Source organism: Schistocerca gregaria, chromosome X (genome assembly GCF_023897955.1).
Source record: "Schistocerca gregaria isolate iqSchGreg1 chromosome X, iqSchGreg1.2, whole genome shotgun sequence".
Classification (NCBI taxonomy): domain Eukaryota; kingdom Metazoa; phylum Arthropoda; class Insecta; order Orthoptera; family Acrididae; genus Schistocerca; species Schistocerca gregaria.
The window spans coordinates 44,008,136-44,030,846 of record NC_064931.1 but is presented as its reverse complement, the minus strand read 5'-3'; the positions used below and the strand labels follow the sequence as shown (position 1 = coordinate 44,030,846).

Sequence of the window (22,711 nt, the reverse complement as noted above, 5' to 3'; positions counted from 1 at the left end):
GAAAGATAAGGCACGGGAGATTTGTTTTTGTACAAGGATGGGAAGATAATTACGGTCAGTGTAGGCTTCAGTGAAATCCTCGGAATATTTAGAGGACTGCTCATCACTGCAGATGCAACGACCACGGGTGGCTAGGCTGTACAGAAGGGACTCCTTGGTATGTAATGGGTGGCAGCTGTCGAAGTGGAGGTACTGCTGGTGGTTAGCAGGTTTGATATGGACGGAGGTACTGATGTAGCCATCTCTGAGGTGGAGGTCAACATCTAGGAAGGTGGCTTGTTACATTGGGTATGACCAGGTGAACCAAATGGGGGAGAAGTTGTTGAGGTTCTGGGTGAATGTGTATATGTAGATGTTGACCCCCACCTCAGAGATGGCTACATCAGTACCTCCGTCCATATCAAACCTACTGACCACCAGCAATACCTCCGTTTCAACAGCTGCCACCCATTCCATACCAAGAAGTCCCTTCCATAGAGCCTAGCCACCCATGGTTGTCGCATCTGCAGTGACGAGCAGTCCTCCTCTAAATATACCGAGGACCTCACTGAAGCCTTCACTGACTGTAATTAACCTCCCATCCTTGTACAAAAACAAATCTCCCATGTCTTATCTTCCCAGTCTCCCACCACCCCCCAAAGTCCCACAGTTCTGCCACAGAGGCGCTTCCCCTCTTAACTCAGTACCATCCAGGACTGGAGCAACCGAATTACATTCTCCACCAGGATTTCGATTACCTCTCGTCGTGCCCTGAAATAAGAAATGTCCTACCCAGTATCCTTCCCACCCCTCCTACCATGGTATACCACCGTCCACTGAACCTACACAATATACTCATCCATCCTTACACAACCCCTGCTCCCAATCCCTTACCTCATGGCTGATACCCCTGTAATAGACCTAGACGCAAGACCTGTCCCATACGTGCACTTACCATCACCTACTCCAGTCCGGTCACTATCATCATCTATCCCATCAAAGGCAGGGCTACCTGTGAAACCAGTCATGTGATTTACAAGCTAAGCTGCAACCACTGTGCTGCATTCTATGTAAGCATGACAACCAACAAGCTGTATGTCCGCATGAATGGCCACTGACAAACTGTGCCCAAAATACAAGTGGACCACCCTGTTGCTGAACAGGTTACCAAATATGATACTCCTCATCTCAATGACTGCTTCACAGCATGTGCCCTATGGATCCTTCCCATCTACACCAGCTTTTCTGAATTGCACAGGTGGGAACTTTCCCTGCAATATATCCTACATTCCTGAACCCTCCTGGCCTCAACCTTCGATAGTCACTGTCCTAACTCATCCAGCCCCCTCCCTGTTCCCATTCCAGCACTTCACAGCCATCATTTCACCACCACACACAGTCTTTTAATTTCTTTTTATTTTTATTTCTCTCCTTTCCACTACTTACCCCCCCCCTCCCTCCTCCGCACCTTCTCTCCTGCCCTCCATCTAAACTGCAACACTTCACTGTCCGCCACTCCAACCATACTATCCCTCCCCCTACCTGCCCCAGCCTCCTACTCACCCACCCAGCCGCCATTCCATTCATACACTGGTGCTGCTGCTAGCAGTGTAGTTTCAGCTCTCTGAGACTGCAGATGTGTGTGCAAGTTGCATTTGTGTGTGTGTGTGTGTGTGTGTGTGTGTGTGTGTGTGTGTGTGTGTGTGTGTGTACTGCTGACAAAGGCCTTAATGGCCAAAAACTATGATTGTGTGAAACTTTTTATTGTGCCTATCGCAACTCAGCATCTCCGTTATAAGGTGAGTGGCAACTTTCCTTCTCTGGTATTGTTACATTCAATTAGGTTTGAAATTGTTTGAAATATTACATTCTTCTGCAATCTCTCGGACAGTCAGTCTTCGATTGGCATGCACAATTTTGTTCTCATCTTTGACTTCCATACAGCCATTTTTTAACTGTGTGAACCATCTGTAACACTGAACACAGCTTAAACACTCATCACTGTAGGCTTCCTGCATCATTTGGTGTGTCTCTGTAAAGGTCTTCTTGAGTTTCCGCAAAATTTAATGCATAGGCATTGCTCCCCTAATTCTGCCATCTCGAAATTTGCTAACTATGTGACACAATGTTCTACTCAATACAGCACTGAACAATAACTAATGGATATACAGCACTGAAACTTCTGGCAGTTACAAATTAAACATTAGTATGTGCAGGGATGCCAACCATATTTCACTTCAACACACCACTGGCACAAAATTACGAATGTTCCTGAATGTTTTGAACAGACCTCGTAAAAACACATAGTGTGAATATTTAGAAATATTAAAAGTTGTGAGTAGCTTGGATTCATTTTATATTTTCTTTGGAGCTTTACACACTCTAAGAAACATATTTATAAAAATTAAAACTAAATCCATGTAGAATAAAATGTTCTCGGGCTTCCAGCCATGTCAAGTGATTAAACTGCCATTAACTTTTGAGCAAGTATTCCTTGGCCACTGCCAAATAGAATGACTGCTGGTGGACTGCTGCTGGTACACCCTTATAAGCTCAATACACATAAGGGAGAAACAGCCACACATTCGAAGTGTCAGAAATCATTTCAGTAAACACAAGGCGACATCACACTGATAATTGCACAGTTTTAGTAGATTGGAAGACATTCAGTGTGGATTTAGGCAGTAGAAAGAAGAGCAGGGTTTCCTTCTTTTGTTTACGAATACATTAAGAAACACAACATCTCACTTGTAAGTTCAAGGCTGCAGAGGGGGGGCGTTTGTGATATGTTTATATACTGAACCCTTTTAGACCTGTTTTTTTCTGAAGGAAGGATAATTTTTCTTTATGCTCCAATGTTCTTAAGTGATTTTTTAATGATTTTAGATGCAAGGTTAATACACATATATGTACCCATTTTCACAATTTCACTACTTTTTAGGACTGAAATGATTAGTTTTGAAATATTCACTGCTGTAATAAATAAACTGATCATTCAACAATTCCCATGCAAAATAACAATAATAATAATCACATTCAGTTACACAGTGGAATATAACTAACTAAGCACTTCTGTGTATTCTGGTGGCCACAAGTTGCTGTGTACTGTTACATTCTGCTACATTCACTTGTTGATATTTTTATAGTTATGAGCAACAGGTGGCAGCAGTTGTGCATGGTGAAATAATTGACCACTCACAAAAGTGTACATGAGGTTTCCATTGAGCAAAAATATTTCTGTTGCAGCTAATACACAGCAACCATTAATGTACACAATTGTAGCCAGAGGGTCTGTGAGGGTTAAGAGAAGATGAAAATATCACAAATTTTAAGTCATCTCGATTTCTTCTTAATCTTATAATAGTACTATTGTGATACGTGTTTCATATTTCACACTGTTTCTTCACTTCTTTAATAATAATTCCACATCCAAGCCAGTTGCATTCATGGTAGATTGACAGCAGCTATTGCTAGGGTTGAAAACGTGTGCACTGGACAACATACTCCGCAAGCCACCATACGGTGCATGGTGGGGGTTACCCTGTACCACTACTAGTCATTTTCTTTCTTGTTCCACTCACAAAAAGAGTGAGGAAAAAAGGACTGTCCATACACCTCCATATGAGCCCTAATTTCTCATACCTTATCTTTGTGATCCTTATGCAAAACATATGTTGGCTGGTGTAGAATTGTCCCGCAGTCAGTTTCAAATGCCAGTTCTCTATATTTTCTCTACAGTGTTCCTCAGAAAGAACATTGTCTTCTCTCCAGGGATTCCCATTTAAGTTCCTGAAACACCTCCGTAATACTTATATATTGTTCGAACCTGCCGGTAACATATCTAGCAGCCTGTGCTGAATTGCTTTGATGTCTTTTTTTTCAATCCAACCTGGTGTGCATCCCAAACACTCAAGCAGTATTCAGGAATAGGTCACAATAGCGTCCTATATGTGACCTCTTTTATAGATGAACCACACATTCCCAAAAAATCAAAGTTGACCATTCGCCTTCCCTACCACAATCCTTACAGGCTCATTCCACTTCATACTGCTGTTTAATGTTACACCCAAGTATTTAAAGGACATTACTGTGTCAAGCAGGACACTACTAATACCGTATCTGAACTTTACAGATTTGTTTTTCCCATTTATTGCATTAACTTACATTTACCTACATTTGGAGCTAGCTGCCATTCATGACACTAACTACAACTTTTGTCTAAGTCATCTTGGTTCCTCCTAAAGTCGCTAAACTTTGACAACTTCCTGTACACTACAGCATCATCAGCAAACAACTGCAAATTGCTGCCCACCCTTTCCACCAGGTAATTTATCTATACAGAAGATAATAGTTGTCCTATCACACTTCCTTGGGGTACTCCTGATGATACCTTTTGTCTCTGATGAACACTCGGCATCAAGGACAACACACTGAGTTCTATTACTTAAGAACTCTTTAAGCCATTCACATATCTGGAAACCTATTCCATATGTATCTACCTTTGTTAACAGTTTGCAGTGGGGCACCAAGCCAAATTCTTTTTGTGAACCAAGAAAACACTCCCACACAATGATTGTTGAGATCGCTGCAAAGTAGCAGTGGCTGGCAAGCATAATTCTCTTACTGCATCCTTGTGGAGAATTTGCAGCTTTACTCCTGCAGTGCTGCTATAATGCATAAGAAACTGATTCTGTGAGCTCACAATAATGAACTGCTCTTGTGCATCGAGTCATACACTGTAGCTGCTGTTTACGTCGTCACTGATGCTTGTGGAATCAACAATATGGACATATGGTGACTCCGAAATCAATGTGCCAGCTTCAGCTTCAGTCACACTACTGCTGAATCCCATGCTGAGCTGTAGGCTGTCATGTCTATTAAGAGTATTGGCAGTGATTTTTATGTCAATGGGTTCTTTAATTGCACTGTCCAAGAAGCAAGTAGTGCGAACCACTACCGAGGTATCCTCAAATTTTATCCAGTGGCTGTTTTCTAGAGCATACTCAGCTAAAACAGATTTTTCAGGATAGTGTGATAAAACTTCTCTTGTTCCTTCCTGCACTTTTCTACAGTGTGCACTGTTTGCCCGATGTAAGACTGGCCACACTCTCAAGGTATCTCATTGAATCCAGGTGCTCTGAGACCTGACAGATATTTAACTGGTCTCAGTAATTGCTGAATTTTTTATGGAGGCCTGAAGATCAATTTGATTTCAACAAGTGGCAAATCTTACACAACATAGACCTGCAGAAAGAGAAAAACACAAATTCTTTGCCTTATCTTTGTTGATAGTCTTCATGGGATTCTCACTTGAGATTATTACTTCACTTATTCGGTGATCAAAGGCATCCATTTCAGCACCCATTTAATTTGCTATGGATGAGGAAGTCAAGGAAGGAAAGGTATCAACTTTTTCTACCACAACAGTGAACTGGGTACTACTGTTAATGCTGTTGACATGTACCAGGAACTCTTCAAGTTTATCCATGATTCTTGAATAGTGTTCATCAATATGAGATCCTCACCAGGTAGAACTGATAGAAGAGATGGAGAATATCCACCGACGAGTGGCATGTTTCATCAAGGGATCATTTAGCTGGTACAAAAGCATTACTGAGCTATTCAACAAACTCCATAGGCACATGTCACAGTCAGTCATTGTGCATCACGGAAAGGTTTACTACTGAAATTTCGAGAGTGCACTTTCCAAGAAGAGTCAGAAGACATATTACTTCCTCCCACATACATCTCGCATAATCACCACCATGAGAAAATTAAAGAAATTACAGCCAATACAGACGCTTACTGACAATCATTCTTCCCGCACTTCATTCACGAGTGGAACAGGGTAGAAGGAATCAGTTAGTGGTACCAGAAGTAACCTCCACCACACACTATTATATGGCTTGCAGAGTATGGCGCAGATAACAGAAAGGTGACAGAGGCCAACATACAAGCCCAGGGTACAAGAAAGAAGGAATAGCTCTGTGACCCAGAAATGGAACAATGGACTGAGTTGGGCACAGGAGTACTAAAGAAGCATTAGTGGATCTTGCTGTAAATATAATAGACGTGTTCAGATCTGTAAGCAGTAAGAAGTTACTACAACCTGCTTCATGAATGATGGCAGTTTGTGCAGGTCAAGGCACCGACAGGAATTGCAGTGTTGCTGGTTCCAGGCGATAGCTGTGGTATGCACGTAGAGGGGCTCTGCACTTTAAGAAAGTGTGTATCCATGAAGTTATGTGTTTTGTTTGCTTATGTAGAATTTGTCACTCACCACCGTCAGGCATAATGACTTGCAACAAATGGAATAAAAATTCCCTAAGTAACTCGCTATGATCATGTTTAATGTTTGCAATGGCTGTGAGGTTCATAGTAGACTGCTCAATACACTACTGAATGCTCACTGGCTGTCAGAGAGAGTGTGCTGTCAAGTGTGCAGGATGAGCCTAAATTTTACCACCATTGTTCATGATTCCAACCACAGACCAGACAAAATTGCTGGTCTAGTGCAGATCATACAGAGAAATTCCTATATTAATAAAGTACCTGTCTGAGTGTATCTCATATTACCATGAAGAGAAACTTCAGGTAGTGAGTCAATATAATATACTATTTACATGTGCTCTGAATGTCAGCAACCAAAACATTAACTAGAGTATTTTTATGTTTTATTAGGAGTATAGTAAACAGGGCAGTCAAATAAAAATGAGACAGACAGAAAAAAGTACGTAAGCTGTTTATTATGTAATAAGATCAACATTGTTGTTAAGAAGGATAGTGATTTTATTGTGATGGATTCATTTTCAGTAGAATGCCATCTTCAGACCATCTGTGAACGTTACATAATATTTTCTTTTATTATAATGTTGATTCTCATATATTCAGATAAACAAATTTTGTACTTGTATCCATATACCATCAGTGGTTGCTGTCACTCTGTATCCCGTTACAACATAGTGTAGATTGAGGACTCTTACGTTATAAACTGTTTTGCGAAAGTGACCACTGATGGAATATGGGTGTAACAACAAAATTTGTATGTCTGAAAATGCGATAACCAACATTATAATAAATAGCTTTCGCACATGGTCTGAAGGTGGCAATCTCGCCGAACTGGATCCATCACAATAGAAACACTAACCTACTTAGAAGCAATCTGCCTTTTATTATATAATGTCTCTAAGAGATCCCCCTCAGAAGACATCGACTTAATGAAACACTGTCCCTATACGTGAGGGGTTTTTGTGTTCCAATGAAGTGGAGGGCTATATCAGCAGTAGTTCAACTGCCGGCAGGCCTCCCAAGCTTGTCAGGTCTCCACAGAGGATCCAGAGAAAGTATGTCTCACAACATCCTGCCTAGTAACCTGTCCTTTCCTTTTCCTCTCGGTGACTGTGTGGCAGCAGGCACAGTACCCTAATGTGGGCAGCAGAAGATCTCAGTAACCAAGATGCTGGTGATGCACATAGGCTTCACTATGGAGGGATGGATAGCATTCCACAGTGAAAGTGAAGACAAGCTATCAAAGGGTAAGGCCCTGTATGGATCATGAGGTAGCAGCCCCACCAGAACACTCGGAGGCATGGAGGGGGGGGGGGGGGGGGGGGGGGGAGAGGCTGTGGGCTGATAACCCACACCACAAAAAATTCAAATCACAGAAACTAAAAGGAGAAATAGCCAGATGGATCTTAAGGATATGACCTTAGGCCTGAAAAGGAAAACCCTTATTGGATTTTGGAATGTAAGAATACAGAGAGAGGCAGTAAGGTTGAAAAATAGAGAACTGTAGACTGGAGCAGCCAGAATCTGGGGAAGTTCAATCACAAAATGGTGGAGTGCTGCTGTATGTGGGACGCACAAGTGACGATACAATGCAAAGGAATAGTGTAGGGCTAGGGCTCATACTATCTAAAAACTGCAAAAGAAGGTTACTGGTGAGAAAATTAGTATCAGAAAAGATAATAACTGCTCTAGAACAAATGTGCAAAATATCACAGTAATTCAATGCTATGTACATACTGACATGACTGAAGGAGAATTAAGAGATACATTTTATACAGTGCTAAATGGAATCCTTGGACAAACTAATTGTAGAGACATAAAAATTTTAATGGAAGACTTTAACACAAAAGTCGGTTCATAAAATGAAGGGTGTGAACACATCATGAGTGTTAACAGCACTGGCAATAGAAATGCAAATGGTGAACTGCTGATAGATATGAGCATTAAGCATGACTTTAGTCACTGAATGCACACTGTTTCCACATCACAACTGCCATAAGATAATGTGGTTCTTGTCAGATCATGTTACTGAAACTCAAACATATCACATAGCTGTAAGCCATAAGTTTTGACACACACTGTTGAATGTCAGAAACAAGGGAGGGGCGGATGCTGAAAGTGACCGCCACTTAGTTTTGGATGAGTTCAGATTGAAGATACTGGCAAATAGAACCAAACTCAATCACAGGAGCAAGAAAATAGATGTGGTAAGGTTAAACGACCAATAGCAAAAAATGATCTGCCCCTGAACTACAAAATGTCCTCTTCGAAAAAAAACTTTATACAGAAAGGAATTGAAATAGGTTGGCAAAAACACAGTCATTTAGATGTTGGAAAGAACATATTAGAATTTAAGACACATAAAAGGAATGAATGGATCGCTAATGAAATTAGTTGAAAAAAAGAACTAAAACAAAAGTTAATTTTTTGTAATACAAGGGCACAGAACATCAAAGTGCATAAAGAATAAACGGAGGCAAACAAAGGAGTGAAAATGAGGATGAGGCGAGATAAATGGAAATGGATAAATGAGCAGGCACACGTAGCAAAAAGAGGCAGAAAGACAGGGAAATATAAAGGAGCTGATAATATCACCAAATGTCTCTCAAAGAAGAACTTTAGACGTGAAGGACCAGTTTAGAGTAAGGATGGGGTGACAATTACAAACCATCAGACACAAGTACAGAGATAGGAAGAACATTTCAAAGAGCTGTTGAATTGTAGACAACCAAATCTGCAGTGTCCCACAATGGTTGAAATTAGGAGTGCTTTGAGAAGCCTAAAAAAGGCAAAGGCTCCATGTCTAGACAACATATTGAAAGTACTGTTAATATGCTCCACACCCCACTGAAGCACATTTGGCTAAAAGAGAAATCCCCAAAAGGAATGGAAATACATTGCTGTCAGTGCCTGGTAAGGTCCTCACCGGAATTATTTTAAATAGAATTAAAGACTCAGTTGAAAATTGATTGGTAAAAAACAGGCCGGTTTTTGTGCACAACATAGTTGTGTTTACCTTATTAGTACTCTTACAATCATATTAGTGCAAAGCAAAGAAGTCCACGCAACCATGTACCTGGTAGTCATTGATTTTGAAAAGGCCTTCGATTCTGTGATACATCAAGTGCCGTGGCATTTGTTGCAGAAGTATGGTATACCACAGAAGATTGTAAATATCATCAGAGATCTGTATGTTGTCTACAAATGTTGTGTGCTCCACAATGGAAATCTCACAGATCCAATAGAGGTAACGACCGGAGTCCACCAGTATTGTATTTTGTCACCAATGCTCTTCTTACTTCTCCTTGACTCAGTTATGAGACGAGTCACATTGGGCAGGAGATGAGGAACCCAATGGGAGATCCACAAACATCTGGAGGATTTGGATTTCACAGATGACATAGTTTTAGTAGCTAAAAAGCTGACAAATATGAAAGCTAAATTAAATTTACTGAAAAAAGAAGCAGAGATTGCTGGGCTCAAAATAAATATAGGAAAAACAGAGAAAATGAGAATGAATTCTGGGAACACCGAAGTGCTGCTGCTTGGAGGGGAGCTGCAAGTGGAGATTCCTGTACCTGGGTAGTGTGGTGACAGAAGACGGTGGAGCTGGGGAAAAGATGTGAAAAGCCACATAAAGAAGGCATATGCTGGCTTTGCACAACTGCATTAAATATGGAGAAACAGAAACATCACATACAAAACTAAAATGTGAAAGCTGTTGCTCTGTATGGCAGTTATGGAGTTGGAAAGCAAATAAAAGGATAACATCGCAGTTATACAGTTTCATAAACAAACATCTCGGGGCATGTATTGCAGAATGAACATCTGGTGACCGGAAAAAATAAGTAATGAGGATCTCTGGAGAAAACCAAACCAGACACCTAAAGAAGAACAGATAGGTGAGAAAAAGTGGAGATGGCTGAGGCACACATTGAGGAAGCCAGATGGAGTAATCAAACAGAAGGCATTGGAATGGAATCCCCAAGGAACAAGGAACAGGCCTAGAAGTACATTGAAGAGGATGGTGGAGGGGGAAGCTCAAGTAGAGTTGGCAAGACTTGGGCAAAATTGAGGAAAATGGCCAAAGACAGAGATGGATGGTGAGTTCTCCTGGATGCCCTATATACCCATAAGGGGGCCAAAGGATTTAAGTCAACTAAGTCTCTACGATATATTTTCAACACTGCGGGCCCATTGGATTATAAACTGTTTATTATTTCAAACGAAATCAGCAGAACTGTTAATACATTTATCTGACTGTAAGACAAGACGGTCAATGTCTATATGGGTAAATGTTTGCCTACGGAACCACGAATGTACCCAGGTGTGCACCTCTTTGTCCGAAGCAAATCGACTGCCATAAATCTCTTGCTTCAGGGACCCAAAAATATGGAAATCACATGGTGAATGTATGGAGATCGTGTAGGGCCTTCCCAGTAAAACTTCTGCAGCATACTCAAAACATGAAATTACAATTAAATCAATATAATGAAATTAATACCCTTAGCTGCATACAGGCATTGATATACATCAATGGGGACAGTTGAAAATCTATGCCCCGACCAGGACTCGAACCCAGGATTTCCCGTTTACATAGAGACGCTCTATCCATCTGAACCACCGAGGACACAGAGGATATTGCGACTGCAGGGACTTATGTCTGGTACGCCTCCCATGAGACCCACATTCCCAACTTATTGTCCTGCACTACATTCGTAGTGCCCCTGCCCATTACACTCACTACTCGCGGCTTTACCAATTCCCGTAAGAGTTCGAGCACTGTTTGTGGATTCGCACGGAAGATGGTCAAATGGTCAGTGAGCCTTAACAATATATATGAAGATGCTATCTGTTCTTTCGGACATTCTACTGTGCGAATGGACAAACAGTGCCTGAACTCTTACGGAAATCGCTAAAGCTGTGAGTAATGAGTGTAATGAGCAGGGGCACTACGAATATAGTGCGGCACAATAAGTTGGGAATGTGGGTCTCACGGGAGGTGTGCCAGAGATAAGCCCCTGGAGGTGCACGATCCTGTGTGTCCTCAGTGGCTCAGATGGATAGAGCGTCTGCCATGTAAGCAGGAGAGCCAGGGTTCGAGTCCAGGTGGGGGTGCACATTTTCAACTGTCCCCGTTGATGTATATCAACGCCTGTATGCAGCTAAGGGTATTCATTTCATTGTATTGATTTAATTGTAATTTCATTCTAATGAGCTGCACGGTCACCAATGGTATCTGTTCTTTCGGACATGTCCGAAAGTACAGATACCATCTTCATATATATACTCAAGACAACCTTGGCACCATATGGCCTGTAGAAAGAGCTGCTCTTGTAAGCTCACACAGCCAACCTAATCCCCTTGCAACAACAATGCCAATAGCTTTCAGTTTGTCTTAATGAACCGTACAAAGTATTTCTGTTATTAAGCACAGACTGCATAAATACCACATATTACTGGAAAAGGTAATCTCTAATTTTTACTAATTTCTGTTACAAAAAGGCTGAAGTTGTTTCATTTACTGTCTTTTTCAGACATACTTCACAGTTAATCAAATGTATTTGGCTCACATAACTGGATGTGCTTCTAACCTGTCTAACATGAAGATCGAGGTCTCGAGCAGGGTTCTTGTCACTAGAATCTACCAGGTCGACACTAGGTGTAGCTGTTGCAGTTTTATGGGATGATCTTGACTTAGGTGAATGTGGTGATCCAGAACGTTGAGATCCAGATCCAGCCCCACCACTCCCACCACCACTGCCTGGGGAACGCATCTGTGACAAGATTTCCAGGAAGTCTTCCTTGAATGAACGTGCTCGACGTGCCAGCTTACCCCCACGGGGTTTGCTGCTGTTGCTGTCTGCTTCTGCAAAAAATTGCCATGTTGTTTAGAAATTATTCACACAGGGTGAATTAAAGTCATATAATAAATAAGAAGTACTTTACAAAACTGAAATCTTGATTAGAAAGATGTACACTGCCTGACAAAAGATGTGAGGGACACAGTGGGATGTCTTAAATATAACTACGTACACAATTAAAGCTGCATTTCTATGTGGCAGGTATAATGGACACCACATCGCATTAGTGTTGTTTATGTTTAGTGTTGTTACAAGGCCTGAGAGTGTATATAATGAGCGTAAACAGCATCTGATGTTGCGTGATCACTGTGAAGGACACAGAGCTGCCACAGAATCGTGTGAGGCCATGTTATCAACAGCTGACAAGAGTCTGAAAGGGGCTTCATTGTGGGTATCCATTTAGTCAGCTGGTCAAATTGTGCAATATCCAGATGTGTAGAGCATTTATATGACACAGTGGCCTGAAAGTGGATTGCACGGGAATGTGAGGGCAGGCACACTCTTTGTCAGGGTTCTGGTTGACCACATCTGACAACCACAAAGGAGGGTCACAATATTGTGTACCAGGCATATCACAATCCCTTCATATCTGTACCCTACATCTGAAAACAAGTAATGAACTCCCTGCAACATTCTGTACCATTGGACAGAGATGAACAACTGCTGGAATAGGCTGTTACTATCCCTCGTGTATGCTGCTGATAACAACACAATACGAACAGCTGCTGCTGTGACTGGAAAACAGAGACTGCCAGTCAGTGTCATTGCATCACGTTCAGTGACATGGTGGCGACTTGGGAAGAGGAACCCGTCTTTAAATGTTTTGGAGAGGAATAGAAGTGTTACCCTTGGCATCATTTAGAGTAGGGAGCCACCATGTATGACTTCAGGTCACAGATGGTAGCGATTGATATAACTCAGACGGCACAATGGTGTCACAGATACCTGTCACAAACATCCTGCATATTTGCACGTTACTTCTAATATGATAGTATTGTGGTGCCATTTTTCAACATGACAGTACTCATCCACACATGGCACAGACTGTCTGTGTAATGCTGAGGTATTCCTTTGGCCAATAAGATCCCCAGATCTGTCCCCGGTAGGGTATTTGTGGGACCAGCTCGGACAACTCCATCCCAGTGTCAGTATTGAGGATATCGAGGACCAGTTACAACACCTGTGGGCCAGCCTGCCTCAGAAGAGGCTACAATGGCTTTATTACACCCTTTTGAACAGAATTACTGCCTGGATCTAGGATACACCTCCTCCTCCCCATCTTGCTATCCATCTCCTCCTCTTTCCTTTTTCTCTCTATCGCCACCTCTCCCCTCCTCATTTTCTGTCCAATTCCCTTCTCCCTATTACAGTCCCTGTTCTCCAACTTCTCTCTCCACATTACCACTCCCACCTCAATAGGAGGTTGCAGGTTCTTACTCCACAATATCTCTTTCTAGACAGAAAGTAACATATGTACTAAGTCAGTCCACAGGTTTAGGAGCAGCTTTTTACCCATGACTTTGCCCATGTATGCACCTCACCTATGCTTCACATATACTTAACACTTTTCACTCATGTTTGTAAACATATTTCACCTGTATCTCTAGCGAGTTTCGCCTGCAGTTCCAGTTTCACAAGTTAAATGTTTATGAGGTCATATCTCCTGAATTGTGTGTAGTACAATTATACAATTTTGCATGTACATTCCGTAATATAAATGTATACTGCCTTCAAAATGTATTGTAAATAGAATTAGTACTACAGAAGAAAAACATCAAAGTTTGTACCTGGTGAAGCAGTTTTACCACATGCACAGTGGAAATGTAGTAAAGGATAAACTTTTTTCACTTCATCATTCTGCGAGGTGTCAGTGAGAAAAGGTCATACAAATGTTTGAAATTATGTGAAAAGTTGGTTGGAAGTCACTAAGTGCTCTCATTCTCAAATGCACATTGTGTACTATGCTTGTTTTCCACCTCCAGTCTCACACCTTTGAGAGGTAGGTGATTCTTACCCACACAGTGGTTCTTTCCAGCCAGTAAGTGATGTGTGTACCAAGTATGGTTGAAATTGATCCAGTGGTTTCAGAGGAGATGCGGAATGAACAAACAAACAAAAAATACATACATACGTACACTTTGAAACTTCCTGGCAGATTGAAACTGTGTGCCAGACCGAGACTCAAACTCGGGACCTTTGCCTTTCATGGGGAAGTGCTCTACCGACTGAGTTACCCAAGTACGATTCATGAGCAGTCCTCGCAGCTTCAACTCTGCCAGTACCTCATCTCCTACCTTCTGAACTTCACAGAAGCTTTCCTGTGAACCTAGCAGAACTAGCACTCCTGGAAGAAAGGATATTGCAGAGACGTGGCTTAGCCACAGCCTGGGTAATGTTTCCAGAAAGAAATTTTCACTCTGTAGCCAAACCCTCATTCACCAACATAACCTTCATTAAATTCACCAATATGCCAGCTTACAAAATTATTAGAATGGTATCCTCTACATGATCCAACATCACACACGAATGATGTAAACATCCCAAGAGGAATATTCCTACCAAAGCGACAACAAAAATTATTAGAACAAACCTCAAAAAACACAGAAAACTGTGCCTTACTTGGTTTCAGCATTGACTGTGTTACCGGAACTAACACTGTTCACTGATTATTTATTATTTAATGATAAGATCAACAGAAGGCCTAGCATTGGCAACAGCATATCAAGCTTCTCGTCTGACGTATTTGTCATACAGAAAGTATCTTTTTAAATGGCACAAGCATTCCTGTTGCAAACACTGTTTATTACAGGATGTACATTAATGACACTTTACTTTTCCTAAGCGACACAAAAATCAGCTTAACCAACTTCGTACAATATTCAGTTTGCTTCACGAATACGAAGTTCACAATTGAGCACGAAACATATCAGCAAAAGTTTTTCTATACTCAGGGAATGAGTGTAGGGGAGCTGATGCAGGAATCCTACATCGTCACTCGTGGAAAGGTCCTAGTGGAGGTGTTTAGCCATTGCCTTCCACTGACCTGGTATGAAATATCAAGTGTGTAAATGCATCATATGGATGAATGTGATGAGTACTTGTACAGTGTAGTGCTGAGCTTGAGTTCTTATTGAGAAAGGGAAGGGTGAAATCCAGTGCTGGCACATAGCCTACTCCTCTTGAATAGTACCAAGGTCTCCACTGGGCTTAGTGTCCCCATCTGATGGACGGACCACCATCAACAGTATCACATGTCCTCACTCCATGAGGCACGGTGGAGAGGTTGAGAATTTAACTCACTACATTGTTGCGAAGACTGGTGATCATGTCACCATCTCTCCTCTCCTCTCCTGGTCTGACCAAATACTTGCGGCAAAAATTTTCCATCTCCAGGATTCGAAGCATCTTATCTGTGTGTCGAGTGCCACTGCACAGCCACAGACATGCATTAGCAACCTTGGCTGCAGAGGTGTGTAGGAGACAGATAATTCAGTTAACTTCTCACTCTTCACAATTAGCAATTAATTATAAAAGACAGAATTTCCACATATTAATTTCACAGTATATAACTTATCACACCACCCAAGTATACGCAAATAGGCTGCATTCAGTACATATTTACTGAAATACTCATATTACCATTGAACATAAGATACACAGACATCATCATCATCATCATCATCAAAGAAATTGCAGTGAACAATGAGCATTTAGCAAAATCAATTGACAGAATGTACAGCAGAATAAAGGTCAATTTCAGTAACAAAAGCTACAGAATCTTGCATGAAAAACCCAACTGGTAATATTTACACTGTAATAGCCAGTTCTAGCTGCCCTGTCTTTCAATTCTAGTGGCAGCATTGTGCACTCTTTTTTGGGCTAAAATCAACCTTAATGTGCAATAAAAATGTTATTTTTTTTTTCTGGTACTGTAATTATGTACATCATCTTGTCTTTTGAAGTGTAGTGAGTTATTTAGATCAAACATCACTAGGGAATATTGTTGATAATTCTTCCGGGTTATAAGGCCTTACAACGGCCTTATAACCCGGAAGAATTATGAACAACAGTACCATCCAGTCGTGAAAGCCTTCATTGTATGATCACTAGGGAATACATATTCCACAAAGCAATGGTCAAAATGGCTAACTCATTAAACATACTTCTAAAAAATAATTACGAGTGACTGTAAACCATTATTCTAACAACACATATTTGAGGAATGACAACGTTCTTCTTTAAATACAAGTTACCCAAAACCCAGGGACCTCCACAGACTGGAGGGGAGGAGCCAGGGCAGTTGCCCCTGGTCAGAATTCATTTACGTTATGAATAAGAAAAAGGACCTGTAACTGTAGAGCCCAGATTTTAGTGCTCTAAAATATCCTGACAATTAACACTAAATTGATCTAAAAATATCATTAAAATGACATAAAATGTATATAAAGGGACATAAAATCTAGAGTAATGAAAAACTTTGGAGGAGGTTGGAATTCAAACTACAAAAAATGTACGATTAATTTAAAACTGTCACGTTTTTCTTTAAAAAATACCATTCTTTGAAAATGTACAGAAAGTGTCGAACAGCAACCCTAGAGTCACTGCAGTGTACGGTGGCCGCCAAGCCGACGTTCTCGAAAGTGAGGGAATGTCTGCTGTCACACAACACGTGCTTATAATTAAAAATCTTTCAAGACCTGCTGAAACACCCAGAGCACATACTCTGGCAGTGTCCTATAGTTCAAAGAAGAATATAAAAAAAAAATCAACACACTAATACTAATATTTGACAAATGAAAATTACGTTTGGTGCAATATCTGTACTTTTGTTTCAGTACCCATACCTCGTACAAGTTAACAACAGGAAGTGAGACAACAATGATGATAAGCAGATGAACCATCAGCTTACACTGGTGTGCAAAACTGACAGACAAAAATAACTTTTGCACAACATGTGACTAGCGAGTAACGTAGCTCAAAGAAACTCTGACTGTACGTAGACAGAACTGCTTAAGTATGGTACGGCAGGTAAATGAAAAAAATACACGATGAGACAAACAGAAGTGACACTCATCCAAAGACAATAATTACACTGAAGTCATCACGATTCATTACAGGTGGGACACGGTTATTAATAGGGTGTGCGCTCATCACAGGGGGGGGGGGGGGGCAAATGCATGTTCTGCAACATGCTCCTACGCTGCCCACAAGGTCAATAAGGAGTTCTCGTTACAGAGCAGTCCATTCCACCAACAGTGCATTTGACAACTGGCGGATCGTGATCGGTGCATGTGGATGTGCTGCTCCCCAAACGTGCTCGACGGGATTTGGACTGGCAGGCCAGTCCATTTTTCGAATGTGCTCTCGTTCCATGAGCTCCTGCACATGTACTGTTCAATGGAATCACACACTGTCATCTACAATAATGAAGCACAGGGCCAATGCACTGTTCAGAACCGTGTCCCTTTTTTTTGTAGTGCATGGGCACCATCAAGAATTGTGGTGACTTAGTATAGAATAATGAAATTTTGGGAATACATTTCTCCAGGTAATATATTAAAGAGATTAACATTGCAAGATCACAGGTTAATGTAAGCCCGAGATAAGCCATTGCAAATGTCAAATTCTGGTACATTAATAACGGGTGTAACTGCCAGAATGTTGAATGCAAGCATGCAAACGTGCATGCAATGTTTCTTTCAGTAAGAGTGCAATTTCTGTTAGTCTCATTGTGTATTTCTTTCAGTTATCTTCTAACTATACTGTAGCAGTTGTTGTTATGTTCGGTCCCAGTTTCTTAGAGCTAGGTTAGTCGGTAGTGACATCATCTGAAAGTTACTTTCATCCTTAAGTTTCGCGCACCAGTTTATTTTCAATGTACGAATATAGCCTTGAGCAACATTGTGGCGTTTTTTCTACAGGTATGTGCACTGTGCATTCTTGCCAGCATTAAAAGAATGGAGTGTTATGTCATAAATGGATGTTAAACATAAAATGATAGTTTACAATTTAGGTGACAGGAGCCCATCAACACATTAACCTGTAATAAATGCTCGAAATATTGCTTCTAAACATACACGCACTCGTCGAATCACGGAGTGTCGCACGCTGTCAAATCCTCCCTGTCAGGTTTTAATGGTTTCACAGGTTTCTACGACACGTCAATGAAAAGATTACGCGTCTGGATGGGCTGACACCCTAAGACCATACCTTTAAGGTGCCAACAGAGATAATAATTCGAAGGGCTGAGATATGCAGAATGTGCAGTTCACGAAATGGTCCGAATGTCACGGTAAATACCGGCCAACGCACGTCGAACACAGACTGAAATGTACTTGAGCTCCATAGTGCATAAACCACATGTTTCTTCTTATTTGCAGATACTCCTTTCAGTATGTTTTGGAGGGTTTTCTGAATAAAGTTCGTATAGACAGGCCCTGTAGGAAATACTGGGTGAAAGTATGGCCCTATCAGACAGTCACCTACGATTCCAGCTCACACGGATGCTCACGTCTACCCTGTACTCGTCTACCCTGTACTGTGGCTCGGTCCTTATGTGTCGGTTGCGGAAATTTGTTATTCCATCTCTTAACAAACGTTGCCTCTTCTGTAAACAAAACTGAGTAGTCAAATAACGGACTGGCAGTTTGTGCAACAAACAATCGGCAAAAGTTCTCCCGTAATGGGCGATCGGCACGCATAAGATTTTGTACACGTTGATTATGATAGGGATACACGAGCTGCTCAATGCTGAACTTCGGAGCTGTCGAACGTGCTCTCCCTAGTCCGGTGTACGAACAACACGTGGTCTTCCTCATCAATAGTCTGTGGTGCTACGGGTGTGCCTCGGCAACTCGACGACAAACAGTGCCAAAGGTTAGATGAATCAGGTGTCTTCGGTCTGATACAGCCGCGTAGCCGCGTGTCCGTTAGGCTGCAGTCGTAGTGGCTCCGATATAGGTGGATTCCGCCGACGACCGATTTTTCAAATTAGGACGCCAATATGTGCGCGGACACACTATAACGGATCTTATGTCCCGAAAGTGCAGGCTTCGGAACAATCCGTGAAATTCAAATCAGTTTGTTTTCTTCGGTCAAATCGACCGACGTTCTCGCACACGAAATATGGAGCGTGAGAAACTGATAACTTTAGCCCAAGAAAGAATCACAACTTCATTCGAAACCTCAAATAGGCAAAATCTTTATTCGAACTTGTAGACATAGATTATTACTTCAAAAAATAATTTGTTCAAGTGAAAAGGATGGTGTGTCTTATATGCTTATAGCTAATGTACTGGATCTTTTTTGTGGAACGGTGTCATTAGTTATCTACAAATTACGATTAGTGCTTACTGGCATTTTATGCCAATAGGGTAGTGATTCTTGTAATATGAAGTGATTTGCAAATGTGGTGTACGGTATGTACAAGGTGTACAACTTTGCTTCCGCCGTTTGCAGATAGGTGGCGACAACGGTAAGTAGGGGTCGAAAGAAACAGATCGCAGACGTCAGGCAGTTAGCTTGGACCTCGGTTAACATAACCTCATTCAAACATTAGTCTATTTGTGTCTGCATTATAAAGTTGTTCTTGATTGAAAATGTCAGTTTACGAGCCTAATTCTCGTCATTTGCGGGAGGTGTTACTGTTTTGTTTCAATATGAAGAAAACAGCGGCTGAGTCTCATCGAATGCTCTCATGTATGTATGGTAAGGACGCTATTAGTGAAAGAACGTGTCGTGAGTGGTTTCAACGCTTCAAGAACGGTGACTTTAACGTCGTAGACACGCGTAGTGGTGGAAGAGAGAATGTTTTCGAAGATGCGGAATTGGAGACATTGCTGAGTGAAGACTCGCGTCAAACTCAAAAAGAATTGCACGATTAGTTGGAATAAAACAGCAAGCCATTCCAAAACGTTTCAAGGCTATGGGTATGATTCAGAAAGAAGGAACTTAGGTCCCGTGTGAGCTGAAACCAAGATACGTTGAACGGCGTTTGTGAACAGTTGCTTCAGAGGCAAATGCGGAAGGGATTTCTGCATTGAATTGTGACCGGGGACGAAAAATGGGTTCATTACGATAAGCGTAAAGGGCAAAAAGACATAGGGATATTCCGGCAAAGCTTCCATGTCGACGGCCAAACCGAATATTTACGGCTCCGAGATCATGCTCTGCATTTGGTGGGACCAGCTCGGCGTCGTGTACTATGAGGTGTTAAAACCAAGTGAAACAATTACAGGTGCTCGTTATCGAACGCATTTAATGCGTTTGAGCAAAGCATTAAAAGACAAACGGCTGCAATACAGCGAGAGGCACGATAAAGTAATTTTGCAGCACGACAACCGCTCGACCCCACGTTCCAAAAGAGGTCAAAACGTACTTGAAAACGTTAAAATGGGAAGTCCAGCCCCACCCGCCGTATTCTCCAGACATTGCTGCCTCTGACTATCACTTGTTTAGATCAATGGCGCATGGCCACATGAAGAAGTCACAAATTGGATCGATTCGTGGATCGCTTCAAAAGATGAACAATTTTTTTGACGCATGATTCGTACACTGCCCGAAAGATGGGAGAAAGTAGTGGCCAGCGATGGAAAATACTTTGAATGATACACGTGTAACCAACTTGTTTCATTAAAGCCTCAAATTTGGGGAAAAACGGCGGAAGCAAAGTTGTACACCTTGTATTTCCACTTTTAAGTGATTCAGGCTTTCAGATTGTCTTATGCTACACTTGACGCTTGTCTTGGATTCGTGTGCTAAATGACAACTATTGAAGATTAACTGACGTACGTCTTCAAAACTTAAAATAAATACAGTGTGTTTATAACTTGCTTCTCAGTCAAAAATATGTGTGAAATTTTATGGGACTTGATTGCTAAGGTCATCAGTCCCTAAGCTTACACACAAACCCTCGAACCTCCGCCGGGACCAGCCGCACTGTCCATGACTGCAGCGCCTAAGAGCGCTCGGCGCTTCTCAGTCACCACGAATTATCTCGAGTATGTGACAATGTTTTTCCCGTCATCTGAAATATTCGTAAAACTTGTCTGAGGACAGAGTGTACAGCACTAGCCACGTTGTTACGAGACAGGAAAGCGCACTCACATGCAGAAGCCGCTGTTGTGGTACCCACCCCAGCCCATTCTAGCCTAACCACCTGGACCCGGACAGAAACTGACGAAGGAGATGGGACGCACTGCGACCACGCTGCCGGCCGATGTTACCGGACGACCGTTGCCGGTGCCTTACCAGTCCCGCGCCGTACATAAATAAGGAAGAACTTCCACTTAACTCGCTACTAAATACATGTGCACAATGGACACATTGGAATCAGGCGAATGTAAGCAAGACTCCCTGGCAACACAAAGTCATCTAGGATACAATGCGTCAAAAGGATGCACGGAACAGTGAAGTAGTTGTGCCGAACCTGGAAAGCAGTTGAACGTCAATTTTCATTAATAACTCGAAAATGACGGATATTCGGACATATGTTTATGTGAACTTTTTCTTGTTTTGGTGGACGGTATCCGTCCCCCAAGTTTGTAAACGTATTTTTGGAACATCCTTTATACGACGGAACATGCAAAACTAAATTCGCATTCCTATAGGCAGAATATTTGGGATTATATTACTTGTGAACAAAGCATAGCTCTCATAATGAAAAAAATGTTATATGTCAACAAATTCCAGGCATTACAAAATACACTGACTGAAAAAAGTCGCAACACCAAAAAATAATTAGTATAGAATAATGAAATTTTGGGAATACATTTCTCCAGGTAATATATTAAAGAGATTAACATTGCAAGATCACAGGTTAATGTAAGCCCGAGATAAGCCATTGCAAATGTCAAATTCTGGTACATTAATAACGGGTGTAACTGCCAGAATGTTAAATGCAAGCATGCAAACGTGCATGCAATGTTTTGCACAGGTTCCGGATGTCGGTTTGTGGGATGGAGTGACATGCCTGTTAAACTTGGTCAGTCAATACAAGAACGGTTAATGCTGTTTGTGGATGACGCATGACGCTGGATTTGTCGTCCGATGATGTCCCACATGTGCTCGATTGGAGACAGATCTAGTAATCGAGCAGGTTAAGGCAACATGTCGACACTCTGCCGATCTTATTAGGTTACAACAGCAGTATGTGGGCGATCTTTATCCTGTTGGGAAATACTCCCTGCAATTCGCTTGATGAATGACAGCACAACAGTTTGAATCATCAGACTGACATACAAATTTGCAGTCCGAGAGCGTGGGATAACCTCGAGAGTGCTCCTGCTGTCACACAAAATCGCACCCCAGATCACAACTCCAGGTGTGGGTCCAGTGTGTCTAGCACACCGACAGATTGGTTGCAGGCCCTTAACTAACATGATCCTAAAACGCACGGTCATCATTGGCACCCAGGCCGAACCAAGTTTCATCAGAAAACAAATCAGACTTCCTCTTTGCCCTCCAATGAGCTCTCACTTGACACCACTGAAGTCGCAAATGGCGGTGGTATGGGGTCAGTGGAATGCACGCTACAGGGCATCATCTTTCAAATGTAGAAACACGCCTACCAACTTTCATGT

At 41.7% G+C, this 22,711-nt stretch overlaps 1 protein-coding gene across 11 annotated transcripts in view; it reads right to left on the bottom strand.

The window, feature by feature from the left end:
- LOC126299504 (guanine nucleotide-releasing factor 2) overlaps positions 1-22,711 on the bottom strand; it is a 361,975-nt gene that overhangs the window by 152,122 nt on the left and 187,142 nt on the right. For all 11 annotated transcript variants that reach the window (XM_049991460.1, XM_049991454.1, XM_049991453.1 and 8 more), the window contains exon 2: positions 11,862-12,136. In XM_049991460.1, coding sequence (XP_049847417.1) covers positions 11,862-12,136 — 275 coding nt within the window. The remainder of the gene's footprint in view (positions 1-11,861; positions 12,137-22,711) is intronic.